This window comes from Anser cygnoides, chromosome 6 (genome assembly GCF_040182565.1).
Source record: "Anser cygnoides isolate HZ-2024a breed goose chromosome 6, Taihu_goose_T2T_genome, whole genome shotgun sequence".
NCBI lineage: Eukaryota > Metazoa > Chordata > Aves > Anseriformes > Anatidae > Anser > Anser cygnoides.
In genome coordinates, this window is record NC_089878.1 from 42112941 (window position 1) to 42126667 (window position 13727).

At 37.0% G+C, this 13727-nt stretch overlaps 1 protein-coding gene across 7 annotated transcripts in view; it reads left to right on the forward strand.

The window, feature by feature from the left end:
- TANC1 (tetratricopeptide repeat, ankyrin repeat and coiled-coil containing 1) overlaps positions 1-13727 on the forward strand; it is a 95639-nt gene that overhangs the window by 64515 nt on the left and 17397 nt on the right. For all 7 annotated transcript variants that reach the window (XM_066999073.1, XM_066999071.1, XM_066999072.1 and 4 more), the window contains 9 exons: positions 462-613; positions 2484-2715; positions 4081-4247; positions 4798-5405; positions 7018-7126; positions 7351-7473; positions 8350-8586; positions 11634-11819; positions 13228-13306. In XM_066999073.1, coding sequence (XP_066855174.1) covers positions 462-613; positions 2484-2715; positions 4081-4247; positions 4798-5405; positions 7018-7126; positions 7351-7473; positions 8350-8586; positions 11634-11819; positions 13228-13306 — 1893 coding nt within the window. The remainder of the gene's footprint in view (positions 1-461; positions 614-2483; positions 2716-4080; positions 4248-4797; positions 5406-7017; positions 7127-7350; positions 7474-8349; positions 8587-11633; positions 11820-13227; positions 13307-13727) is intronic.

Below are 13727 nucleotides of genomic sequence, written 5' to 3' on the forward strand. Positions count from 1 at the left end.
CTTCTCTGAATAATTGTTCGGGTTATTGTACTGATAACGAGTCAGTATGTTTGCTTTTCTGACTTAAGTTACTAGGACTTCACCAACTCCTCCACAAATGTTTTGACACATACCTTCCACATAATGTACCTACCATGGGCTTAGCCCATCAAAAAGCAAGGTAAAATGGAGACAATGTAGAATCTCTTCATTCTATCATGCAGTGCATACCCCAAAGTATTGGCAGTATGAGAGAAGAATTCAGGCTGCTCAGGGAACTAATTAGTAAGCTCCCCTGGGAATCTGCTTTAGAAGCCATTAGGGTCCCTCGATGCTGGTCACTTTTGAAGTACCACCTCTTAAGAGCACAGGAGCAGGCGATTTTTCTACTAGCGGTAAAGAGATTCTGTAATGCTTTCGTATAAAACAGTCTGTTTTCAGCAAATTTGGTCTTGTTTGCATTTGTTGCCTTTTAAAAATAGGTGGTGACTCCTGTCAGGAGATTCCTTTAAGTCAGTTACCTCTGTCTATTCCTCCAACAAGTGGTACATACACAATGAAGACTCTGAACTGTCCCGGTAGTCCTGAATACCAAAATCAAACAGGTGATTCTGTGAGGCGACTTGCTTCAAAGGTGAGTTTTCCATTACTAATGGATATTTTCTTTCAGCATATTAGAAAACATATAGCCTGGGTGGAGACAGTCTGATTTGCAAAGCCTTCTGTATATTTCAAACAGTCAGTGATGGGAGAACAGGCGGTAACATTGAACACTTAAAAAAGACGTGCAAGTTTCATGGCTGGTGAAACCAGCTATCTACCTTTCAAGTTACTAATTGAATTCTTTAGTTTAATTAAATTAATAGAATTAAATTCAATTAAAAACTTCTAGTCTGTTCTATGTGTATGAGAAGGTTGGGATCCTTAACTTGAAAAAGAGGCCATGTGTTCTCTTCAAGTAGTTGCTCAGTATGCTTTCCACAGGCAAAATTCTGGAAGGAAAAAGACAATAAAATATTTGGACTGTGTATAATGCATCTATATTCCATGATACAAGTTTTTTTTGGAAACTACTTTCTGAAAAGCACTGAAGTGCAATTATTTTCTTTCCTACAGACAGTGTTCTTCGTGTTGCACGCTAGGCTACCATTGTCTTTCTTGGCAGCAAGGGCACATTGCTGGCTCACGGATCTGGGGGTTTTGGTCAACGGCAAGTTGAATAGCGGTCAGCAGCGTGCCCTGGTGGCAAAGGGGGTTGACCGTGCCCTGGGGTACCTCTGGCACAGTACTGCTAGCTGGTCGGGGGGGGGGGGGGGGAATGACACCATCCCACCCTGCTCTGCCTGGTGCAGCCTTACTTTGGGCACTGTGTGCAGTTTTGAGTGCCAGTTTTGGGCATAAAACAGTTAGTGCCCGAGGAAGGGTTATGAAGGTGGTGAAGGGTCTGGAGGACAAGATGCGCAAGGAGCAGCTGAAGTCCCTTGGTTCTCTCAGTCCAGAGAGGAGGAGACTCAGGGAAGGCCTCATGGCGGCCTACAGCTTCCTCCCAAGGGGAGCAGAGGGAGGGGCAGGGGGCAGGCACTGATCTCTGCTCTCCGGGGCCAGCGACGGGACTCGAGAGAACAGCACAGAGCCTCCAGGGGAGGCTCAGGCTGGGTGTTAAGAAAAGGTTCTGCACCAAGAGGGTAGTCAGGCACTGGAATAGGCTTCCCAGGGCAGCAGTCATGGCATCAAGCCTGCTGGAGTTTAAGCAGCATTTGGACAGCATTCTCAGACGTGGGGTCTGATTTTTGGGTGGTCCTGTGTGGAGCCAGGAGTTGCACTCAAGGATCCTTGTGGGTCCCTTCCAACTCGGGATATTCTATTGTATGTTTCTGCATTAAAGGTTGACTGTTGTGCTGCTAGACTTTGGCTGTCTACTGTAAACAGAGTATTTTTCTTGTTATTTCCTTTTTCAAAGGAATACAATCTATATTATGTTTTATTATTAAGTAGTACATACCTTTGCACTAATCATAATGAAGCCAGTTGTCCTTTTGCCTCTATGAGGATGTCTTCAGTAGCTGTTTGTCATTTGCTTTTGTCTAATCATGATCAAGTTAGTCCTGGGTTGTTTTAGCTAATAGCTTGCTTAGTGGAGACTCAAATTATTTTTTTTGCCTTTACTACTCTAGTTTCTTAGAGATTAGATATTCATCCCCCTGTATTCAAGTGGGATGAACTCAAATTACTATATTTTCCTGCCAGAATCTGACATTTTGAATTCTTTTCCGTTTTGCATGGCCTACAATATCAAAATCTATTTCACGATCTAACTTCTTGTGCCTTTATACCTCTTTGCATAAGCCATCTGACAACAATTATGGAATTAGATAATTATTCTAACACTGAAAAATACTCTGTAGCTGAAAGAGAAATTTGGTAAACCTTTATTGTAATTGGACTAACAAGTGCCATCTTAAGTATTAAATGGGTAAGCCTTTTGTTTTTTCTTTTTTCTCCAGGTCGTTGCTTATCATTATTGTCAAGCTGACAACACATACACCTGTCTTGTCCCAGAATTTGTGCACAGTATTGCAGCCTTACTTTGCCGTTCCAACCAATTAACAGCATACAGAGATCTTCTAATAAAAGAGCCTCATCTACAAAGCATGCTTAGCCTGAGATCTTGTGTCCAAGATCCAGCAGCAGCTTTTAAAAGGGGAGTGCTGGAACCACTTTCAAACCTCAGGAAAGGTAAATCAAACAAGAAGTGATTTGGAAACTGAATCTAAATTTCATAAATATTGTTGGGGGGAAGAACTTAGAAACATCTATTTTAATGCCAAAAGAGAAATAAGTAAAGCAGAACGTTCCTGGAGAAGGGATTCCTTAACTGTGGTAATTGTTTGTAACAATAATAGTTTTTAAACAGTTCTTTTGCATTTTAAAGTAGAATTCTATGAAACATTAAAAACTATGGAAACTTTACATTTACTTTTTGCCAGAAAACTCAAGGATAACTTTGTGGCTTGAAGCTAAGGGTGCTATATCTTGTATTAAAAGATTTTGTTTTCAGATGCTGTTGACTTTAGTCAGTTTTTTTGCTTAGTAATTTTCTGTGCCTAAACATCTGCAAATTGGATGAATTTTTTACTTGCTTTTAAAATTGAAATGTGATATGACAGTTTTCCAAGAAAGCATGTGACAACATGATTTTGTATTTAAGAAAAAAAAAATCTTGAAAAATATTCCCTGAAAATAGATAGCTTCACAGTCTATATGCCAGCTGGGGATGTACTTCATATATAGTAGGTTGAGGGAGGAGATTTTTCTGTGTCTGAACAGAGTTCATTCATTTCTATGAAAATTGGTCTGCAGTTCTTGATTTTTTTTTTTTTGTCTGTTAACAAATACCTGTGAAATGCATCATCGAATCTGATATTTACCCCAGGATTTTCATTCTTAACCAGTGCTCAAAATGAACAATGTTAGTTTATCAAGCTGTTACAGCTTTTCTTCTCAAATTTAAAAGTACAAACCAATGCTTTCAAGATTTTTGTAAATTGCATGCTTTTCTTTGTATGGTAAATCCAGTAAAGTATAAGTTTTAAGTAAATGGTTAATAGTTAAAAGTGGTGTCAATTAATAGCCTAAACAGTATGTGTATGCATTCGTCCCATATCCATGCATCTCATCCCTGTTAACATGCTAACAGCCTTGTTTAATCTCTTACTCTTTTTAAAGCGGTTGTAAAGTAGATCCATAATCACAGTTGAAAACACTGTATTGTAAGTGATTGCTTCCATTTCTTAGCGCTCTGTGTCAATGTTGAATTATAGTTACGATACTTCAACCGATTTTTTTTTTTTGTTTTAATTATCTGACCAGTATCATTAAGTATAAAGGGTGGGCTGGTTTAAATGATGATAGTACCGTTTTTCAGTTGTTTAAATGTTCAATGTCTAAAATAATGTCTAAATGCAATAAAATGTATTGCTGTGCATAAAAATACATTGTTCATAAAATCATAGAATCCTTGATGTTTAAAATTTGGGAATAAAAATATGCCACATAATGGGAGAACTTAAAATCACTTTTTTTTTTATTTTCATATTTCAGAGCAGAAAATTCCTGACGATGATTACATAATTTTGGTAGATGGTCTAAATGATGCTGAATTTCATAAACCTGATTATGGTGACACAATTTCATCATTTATCACAAATATAATTTGTCATTTTCCTCCATGGCTGAAGCTCATTGTGACTGTAAGAACTAACTTCAAGGTAAGAACACCTTTTAACTTTTTTCTTACTTTCAAAGACAAAGTGATCTTTTATATTTGTGTAGCTGCATTATTTTGAAAAGCACTGGTTTTAGAGGAATTCAAAGTCAAGTCTTTGGTGTGTTTTTTTTTTCCTTCTATGTTGTTGCATGTTTCTTTATGGTGAAAAATTATGATATCAGGAGTATGCTTTTTTTTGAATCACTTTCTTGAGTATGTTAGTAGAATTGCTAATACAAGTAGTGGTGAAATCAGAGTGTTTCCTTGGCCTTCAAGAGAGAAATGAACAAATGAATGAGTGAAAGATTTAATAATAATAATAATAATTAGAAGCACATAGTGATCTTGTGTTTGAGAACTTCCTGTGCAGAAATGCTGTTACGCTGTTATCAGTGAACAGTATTTGCAAAACCAGAGTAGAGATAGCAAGCTTGTTTTTAATCTGCCTAATACTCATTACAGAAGACAGGTATAGGAAAGACGCATTAGTGAGTGTTCAGTGCTGGAATGCTATAATGCTTGTGTGTTTTTTCTTTCTTCCCCCTCTTTAGGAAGTAGCAAGTTCACTTCCCTTTATCACAATATCCCTGGACAGTTTTCCAGACAACAAAGAAATTCATGATGACTTGAATGCTTACATTCAGTACAGAATTAATAGCAGTCAGGAAATTATAAACAACATATCTTTAAATGGAAAAGCTGATGCAGCTATTATTGGGAAAGTGAGTAACCACCTGATCATGAGAAGCCTGGGATCTTATCTCTACTTGAAACTGACTTTGGATCTTTTCCAAAAAGGTCATTTAGTAATCAAAAGTGCAAGCTATAAGGTAGTTCCAGTGTCTCTATCAGAACTGTACTTACTTCAGTGTAACATGAAGTTCATGACAAACTCTGCTTTTGAGCGAGCCCTCCCAATATTAAATGTGGCACTGGCATCCCTACATCCCATGACAGATGACCAGATTTTCCAAGCTATTAATGCAGGCCAAATAAATGGTGAACAACAATGGGAAGACTTCAGCCAAAGGATGGAGGCCCTTTCATGTTTTCTGATAAAAAGACGTGACAAAACACGTATGTTCTGCCATCCTTCCTTCAGGGAATGGCTTGTTTGGAGAGCAGATGGTGAAAATACTGACTTCTTGTGTGAGCCAAGGTAAATGAAACTTGCAGTAAATCATATTCAAATAACTGCAGTTATGTTTTACATAATTGTTTTCAGCAATTGGTGAGAGGAGAGAGTAATGGTAAAACAAAAGCACGGCTAACTTTTTCCAAATGAAAACTTTTGCATATTTGAAAGTAAACTTGAGCAGTTGCCAGAAGTTACAAGGAATGATCAATGTAAACTTGACCAGAAACAGTATTGTCATCATTGTGACAAAAATAATTGACTTTGCAGAATTTGCATTTGACTTCGCTATAATCCTTGAGAATTGAGAGTATTATGTTGTTATTAATATAGTAAAATAGTTGACAATTATGTGCAGCATCACCATGTCTGTTCAGAGTGCAGGAACAGAAAGAAAAACAGTTCATTTGGGCTCAGTTTCCATATTTTTTTGTTTCTACAAAAGAAAAATTGACGCTGATTTATAAAATTATTACAGACCCAAGACTTCTCTGTGCTTTAGAGAGTGGGCTTAACAAAAAACATTTCAGTAGGCAGAATTATCAGGTTTGCAGACTGTTTGGCCCATACTGTCTTTTGACATTGCTAGGTGCACTCTGGGCCAGCTGAACATGTGATGCACAACACATGCTCTTAACAGAAGGACTTGTTTCCAAGTTTTACTTAAAGCTGCCCTTTATGAAAAATTCTGTTCAGAAATGTGTGAAGATGATATGAGAAGCCCTGCCCCAGCTTCATCAGCAAAACAGTTTCTGAATTAGCATGTGGTCAATTGTCCTGTTGTAGTATATGATCTGATTAATGTATGGTATGTGGCATACTTCAGGGTTTTGCCATTTCCACACTTTGCTAGAACACCAACTACTGTAGATGTAGAATAACCAAGTACACAATTTATATCAAATTTTGAAAGGATTTGAGTTTTTCACTTCTAAAAAGATTGGATTTTATCTGAGGTACCTGCAGTTTGTGACTGTAAGATTAAACGTACAAAAGGGGGAGCAGTATGTAAGTCAGTGTCCACAGCTTCATCAAATCTGATAATAGGTTTCATGTTAGGTAACAATAGAGAAGTAATAAGAGTATATTTCAAATCTGAAATCTCCCTTTTTTCTCTGTTAAATCTTTGTGAAAATAATTTCTCATAGACGTGATGATGAAAGCAAACAAACAAACAAGACAGAAGCAACTCCTATCTTTTGATAAATTACGACAACCGTTGCAGATATTTCCAGACGTTGTGTGTTACTTGGAAAGCTGCAACAGTCAAGATAGCTGTGATATCGTTTGGTTTCGTGTATGCCATCTGCAAACTACCAGTCTTGCAGGCTTCAGTGAAGTTTCATGATTTGATAGGGTTTTTTTTAATGATCAGTTTTTTAAATTTAGGTTGCTATTCAATTTGTTTGAATAAGTGAACTAGCTATACTTAACATAGTTGCTTTCTACACTGGTGAAGGTTTGGATAGCCATTAGAAAATTTGCCTTTCATGATATTTGAACATCTAATTATTTAAATCAAGTTATAAGGATGTTTCAGTAGTCTGATAAAGAAAGTCAAAGTGTGCATGTTAGGATATTTACTGGAAGTGTACTTATAAAAACAGTTCTTTTTCAATCCCGTTCTTTTTACTAGGAGTGGACATGCTCTACTGGCTTTCATGTTTTCTCGACAAGAGGGAAAGTTAAACCGCCAACAAACTATGGAACTTGGTCATCATATACTTAAAGCTCACATATTTAAGGTAAAGCTGATAGCTTAATAGCTTTCATGATCTTAATGAATTGATGTGTCTTAGAGATTCTCATCTGAGTTATTTTAATAATTTGTTAGAATCTTATACAAAATACTTGAGATTGTTACCAGGGTTAACAAATATATGTTAGTTCTCTTTATATTGATGAGATATAGCTATAAATAGTATTTGTAATACTATAGAGAGATTTTCTGTTATATCATTTCTGCTAGGGTCTCAGTAAAAGGACTGGAATTTCTTCCAGTCAACTTCAAGCCTTGTGGATTGGTTATAGTACTGATGGACTTTCTGCAGCCCTTGCTTCTCTGAGGAACATTTATACACCCAATGTGAAGGTAAGAAAATAAGCATTAATGTATAATCACTGCTCCATCTGCCAATGTTGCTGTAACTCTGTTAATGTTGAAATTAATGTAACAGATAAGAAGAAAACAAAAATACCATGTATCTGTAAAAGAACTCCTTTATAATGAGTCTGCATGTACTTTGTGAAGTCGTCGTTAATATCCAGTTCATTTTTCTTTAGTAGTTTTGATGGAAAGAAGGATTTCACCTTGATTTTGGTGTAGCCATGTTTTGTTACATAAGTAAGCAAGTGGATGCATTTTCAGGATGTCAAAGGCACCACCTAATTTGCTGGGCAGAGTTCAGACACATTTTCTTGTATGGGGAAGTACTGTGAGAGTAAAAAGATGTAAAATGCTAGAGTTTTGCTTTATTTGAATGCTTGGATCATGGATAGGGAAAGCCAAGCTTACAAGTTGCAATTTTAGCCAACTGGTAAGTGTTTTGATTATAAATTTGCTTGTGTGCACATGTGCATGCACTCCCAGTATTTTTGAAATATTTTTTATGCAATTTGATTCTACATAAATGGAGTCAGTTACATAAATTTGCATAGTAACCCAAATAAAAGCTTCAAAAATAATACTGTTACAACGGATGAATTTGTGGTGACAGTGTGGTGAGTTTCAGGGGATAGGTAGATCTTATATTAAGAATACATAGTTAAGTGGTACAATAATTAATTGGTTAGCAAATGATTTATAATTTTTGTTGTTGCCGTATATGTGGTAATGCCAATGTCTGCCAATAAAATCTGCAGGAAAATTAAGGAGTAACATATAAGGATCTGAACGAAGACTTCAAAGTCATTTAACAATTCAAGCCAAATCTGAGGTAAAAATGGTTTTGTTTAAATTAAATTTTAGGTGAGTCGGCTGCTGATTTTGGCAGGAGCAAATGTGAATTATAGGACCGAAGTACTAAATAATGCTCCAGTGCTGTGTGTTCAGTCACACCTTGGACATGAAGAAGTGGTCACTCTTCTACTAGAATTTGGAGCTGCTATTGATGGAACATCAGAAAATGGAATGACTCCGCTTAGTTATGCAGCAGCTGCAGGTCACATGAATATAGTTTCACTGCTGTGCAAAAAGGGCGCAAAGGTAAGCTGATGCGCAAAGATTGCAATGCTTGCAGGAAAAAAAAAAAGCAAGGGCCTAAGAAAATTACTGTCGATTACATAATTATATACTAATATAATTAATACAGACTGTCAGAGCATTTAAAAAAAATCCAGAACACGTACACAGACTTTTTCTTTTCAACAGAGCATTTTCGTTCTGATCATCTCCATGCCTAATTTTTCATGCATTAGTAATTCCTCTGAAGTTAATAGGACTACACATATACCAGATGTCAAAACATTTGCATTACTATTGCTTAGAAATCCAATTATGAAATGCCAACATTTATCATCAAAACGTAGCCAAAAATACTACAAGTGTTGTTATGGCAGTGGGCAAGAGTAGCAAAGGGGAGCATTTACAAAGGCTGACTTTGCCTTGTGAAAGTAATTGTCTGCTCAGTTGAGGCAAGTGTATCTGTTCAGAAGGGATTTCACGGCAACTATATGTAGCTAAGCTTCTACCCTTATCCCTTACTAATTAAACAAGGGACACTAGTCTCCAAATCAGGCTTTGTGAGTAGCAGTAATGAGAAAGGAAGATGTATTAACTGGAAACCATGCTGTTTTGATATTAGGAGTCGTAGAATCATAGGATCATTAAGGTTGGAGAAGACCTCCAAGATCTAGTCCAACTGTCCTCCTACAGACAATATCACCTACTAAACCATGTCCACCAGTACAACATCCAACCTTTCCTTAAACACCCCCAGGGATGGTGACACCACCACCTCCTTGGGCAACCCGTTCCCATGCATAACCACTCTTTCTGAGAAGAAATTTCTACTAATTTCCAACCTGAACCTCCCCTGGCACAACTTGAGGCTGTTTCCTCTTGTCCTATTAGTGATGTGTGAGAAGAGGCTGACCCCCAGCTCCCCACAACTTCCTTTCAGGTAGCTGGAGAGAGCAATAAGGTCTCCCCTGAGCATCCTCTTCTACAGACTAGAAGAGTCGTGGAGTAGTATTTTTCATTATTTAGTATTTTTATTTCTCAGTGTTGAGTGGTAGCCAACAAATAGGAGATTCCAGCTAGAAAGTTACAGGAGAAATGAGGAAGCAAGCCAAACTACATGAAAAGAGTATGAAAGAGAATTGTTCTTGTTAATTGAAGTGCAAGAGGAAGGACAAGATGAGATCATTTGAGACAGGAGTAACATAGTGAAGACATGGAATGGAAGAAGAAGCAAAGACTGTCACCACTTAGAAAAAGGTGCTATCCAAGAGCAAAGAATGTATGAGTTTAAAGTTTGAAATGGAGATGTTTCAGAGCTTACAAGACCAGTGAGAAGTAGCATCTATTTTTTAAAGATATTTTTGTTCCTTTTTTTTATCCCCTTGCTATTACTGTGTTAAATTCTGAGCAAGTAGGTAAAAATGATAGGATTTTCTTGATGTAAGTTGTAGTTTTGCAAATATGGATAACTTAAAACCTAGTTGCTGGCTATATTTAAAAGAGGGTGGGGGAAGGTCTTTTAACAGGTATCTGCACCGTTTTTAAAAGTAGGGAGTCCCTAACTTTGCATCATTTTGGGAACAGTCTTCAAATTATTTTTTGTCTTCTTGAAATAACGTTAGAAAATATTTTGTAAACTAACTAAATAAATAAATCAGCCCTGTTCGTATAGCATGTTTTGCCCTGATAGATTGCAACAGACCATCAGACTTCCCACATGACAGTTATCTACTGCTGTGAAATGAGTACCAGCGTAGTACAGTTTGCAATGAAATCATAGAATAGTTACAGTTTTGGAGTTCATCTAGTCCAACATAGGGCCAGCTAGTGCAAGTTTCCCAGGGCTGTGTCCCACCAGCTTTTGAATATCTGCAACGATGAGGGCCACACAACCACTTGCAACAACCTGTGCTAGCGTTTGACTACTCTTCAGTAAAACAAAGTATTTGTGTGTGCGTTTAGGTGGAATTTTATGTTTTTAATTTGTGACCATTGCCTGTTTTCCTGCCACTGGCCACTACTACTAACTACTCACTCTCTGAGCCATCTCTTCCCCCCAGGCTAAGCGATTCTGTCTCTCTCTGCCTCTCCTTATGTGACAGATGCTCCAGTTCCTTAAACATCTTAGTGGCCCTTTGTGTACTTGCCCCAGTATGTCCATACCGTTCTTATACTGGAGAGCCCAGGAATGTACACAGTCCTGCAGATGTGGACTCAGTGTTGAGTAGAGAAGGATTGCTTCCCTCTACCTGCTCATAACACTCTTCCCCATGCAGCCAGTCAGCCCCCACTGTGTACTGATGCCTAGGGTTATTCCTTCCCAGCTGGCAGATTTTTTTACGCTTCCCTTTGTTGAACTTCAAGATTCCTCCCAGCCCAGTTCTCTGGCCTGTTGAGATCTATCAGAATGGCAGCACAATCATTTGCCGCATTAACCACACCTCCCAGTTTTTTTTATCATCTGCCCACATGGTGAAGTTGCACTCTGTCCTATCATATAGGTCACTGATGAAGATGCTAAACAGAATTGGACCCAGTGTGTGGATTGCTGGAGTATTCCACTAATGAGTTGCCTCTAGGTGGACTTTGTGCTGCTGATTACAACTCTCTAGGCCCATCCATTCAGCCAGTTTTAGGTCCACCTCACTGTGAGCTTTATGTAACCTGTAACCATCAGCTTGTTCATGAGTGTTATGGGAAACGATGTCAGAAGGCTTACTAAAGTTGAGGTAGACAACGTACACAGCTCTGCCCTCATCCACCAAGCTAGTACTTCATTGTAGAGGACAATCAGATAGATTAAGCATGATTTCCCCTTCATAAATCCGTGCTGACTGTTCCCAATCACCATTTTGTCCCGCGTGCATATGGAGTGATTTCCAGGATTAGTTTCTTCATCACCTTCCCAGTGATTGAGGTGAGGCTGTTTGGCCAGTAATTCCCTAGATCTTCATTCTTTCTTTGCTTGAAAATAGGATTGACATTTGTTTTCTTCCAGTGCTCGGGAACTTCTCCTGTCAATGACCTTTCAATATACTTTTTAACTTTGAACATTATTTTTTCCAATGCAGGCTGACTATCTAGATAAGAAAGGGCAGTGTGCTTTGGTCCACAGTGCATTGAGAGGGCACTGTGATATCCTTAAATATCTGCTTGATGTTGTTTGGATAGCTTCCTCTCAAGAACAAAATTCACTGAGAAAAAAACAGGCGCTGCAGCAAGCGCTGACAGCAGCTTCCAGTATGGGACACTGTCAGGTAGGTTGATAACTGGGATATTTCCAATCTGTTTGAATTTATCAGAATTAAACAACAGTGTTTGTGACTATTTAAAAAAAAAAAAAAGTTTGGAAAACAGAATTGTTGAAACTTTAGATGTTTTTAGAAGTATGTGTTCTTAGCAACTGTTTTAAATGCTGTGGTTAATTACCCAATAAAATGAATTACTTGAAGATTTTGTCAGTGTGTAATTTTGTCTTTGTTCCTGACTGTTCTTGAAGTTGTACTAAATCTTTAGTGGTAATGATAATATGCTGTATCAGTGATGCACTGTAGTATGTTTCTACCCTAGGCAGAATCTTTGCATGAAATAAAAAAAATATGCTGAAAGAACTGGATTATTTAACTTTGCAGAGAGTATAATAAATTGTGTTGTTATAGTATTGATTGTAGAGTATAACAAATCGTATTTTGCACATGCATGCTTAACTTTTTACCCTGGTGCACACCTCAAGTTACAAATCAGATTAATTTAGCTTAATATTAATTATGCACAGAAATCCAGATTTCTGTCTTGCATATGACTAAAGAAGTGATCCTCAGCATTGAGGTATTATTCAGCAATAGGAACACTAGAAGTAAACATATGAGAAAATACTAAAATGATGTAGATATTCAGATCTTCTGTTTATTGGGAAAATAAATCTTAACCTTGAGATATAAGTAATCAGTAAGTATAGATACATAAATAAAGATCACACTAGGTTGATGTAATTGTCTGTGAATAACTTACGTGATGTGCCAAATGTGGAAGCTTAAAATCTCTTAAATAAAACCATGTTGATACTTACTTTTAAAAAAAAAATCTAATTTACAAAAATGATGTAGGATCAAGATTCTTATATTTGAAGTTGTTTATATGATTCAAACAGAAATGTCTCAGTACAATTAATTTGTCATATAAGCCATGCGGTCTCAGTATAAATCTAAGGATTCTGAACTATGATTAACTTGAATTAGTGATTAATTCTTTCACTTCTGTAAAATTTGTTTGCTATCCACTGATGAAAGTGAAAGCAGCCAAATCCTGAATTGTTAGCAAAATTGATTATATTCATCATAAACACTTCCTCATATCTAAAAATGGCTATCTATTTTTTAGGACAAAAAGATGAGTTGTTCTTAGCTAGAAAAAAGGCGTGTTTCATTAATTTTGAATAAATTATGGCATTTCAAATGTTAGTGTTTTCCATTCATTCTGTATAATGCTTCTCATGCTTTGAGTTCTACTAAAAATCATACTGAACTTGCTTTGATAGATTATGAGCAATATTAATTTTCTTTGATTCATATGCATAAAGAGGTAAGCACTCTTTTGCTTATTGGTATAGGTTGCAAGTGACAAAGTGATGATTTTTCTGTGACTAACTGAATCTGATTTTGACAGGTGGTTTGTTTCATCTTGACTATTGTAAAGGAGCATGAAATTGACATCAATGACACTGATGCCTTGTGGGGAGAAACAGGTATTTCCCTTCTAATTTTTTCTCAAATTGGAGTTGTTCATTTAAGACAAGGGTTGTTTGGTTTTTATTTTCTGTGGTAAAAGTCATGGGAACATATCAGTTTTCACAATTAAATGAAGTTTGGAAGTGTAAGTGCAGACCTACTTACCTCACAGATTGAAAGGAGTTATTTTGTATTAAACTTACCATAAGTTAGTGACTTTCTAATTAAACTGAAAATTGTCCTTGGAACTACAGTGCCTCTAGTTTCAGGGTAGTGTTTCATACAGTTATCTGTATGCAAACTTCTATTTTTTTTAATCTTATTTGTTTGCAGGAAATGCTAGGCAATTGCCTCCTTCATTGTAGGTAGGCAGCGAATGAAAAGATATGCCTCAAAACAGCCTCTTTTAATGATTCCAAGCAGCCTCCTCATTTATTG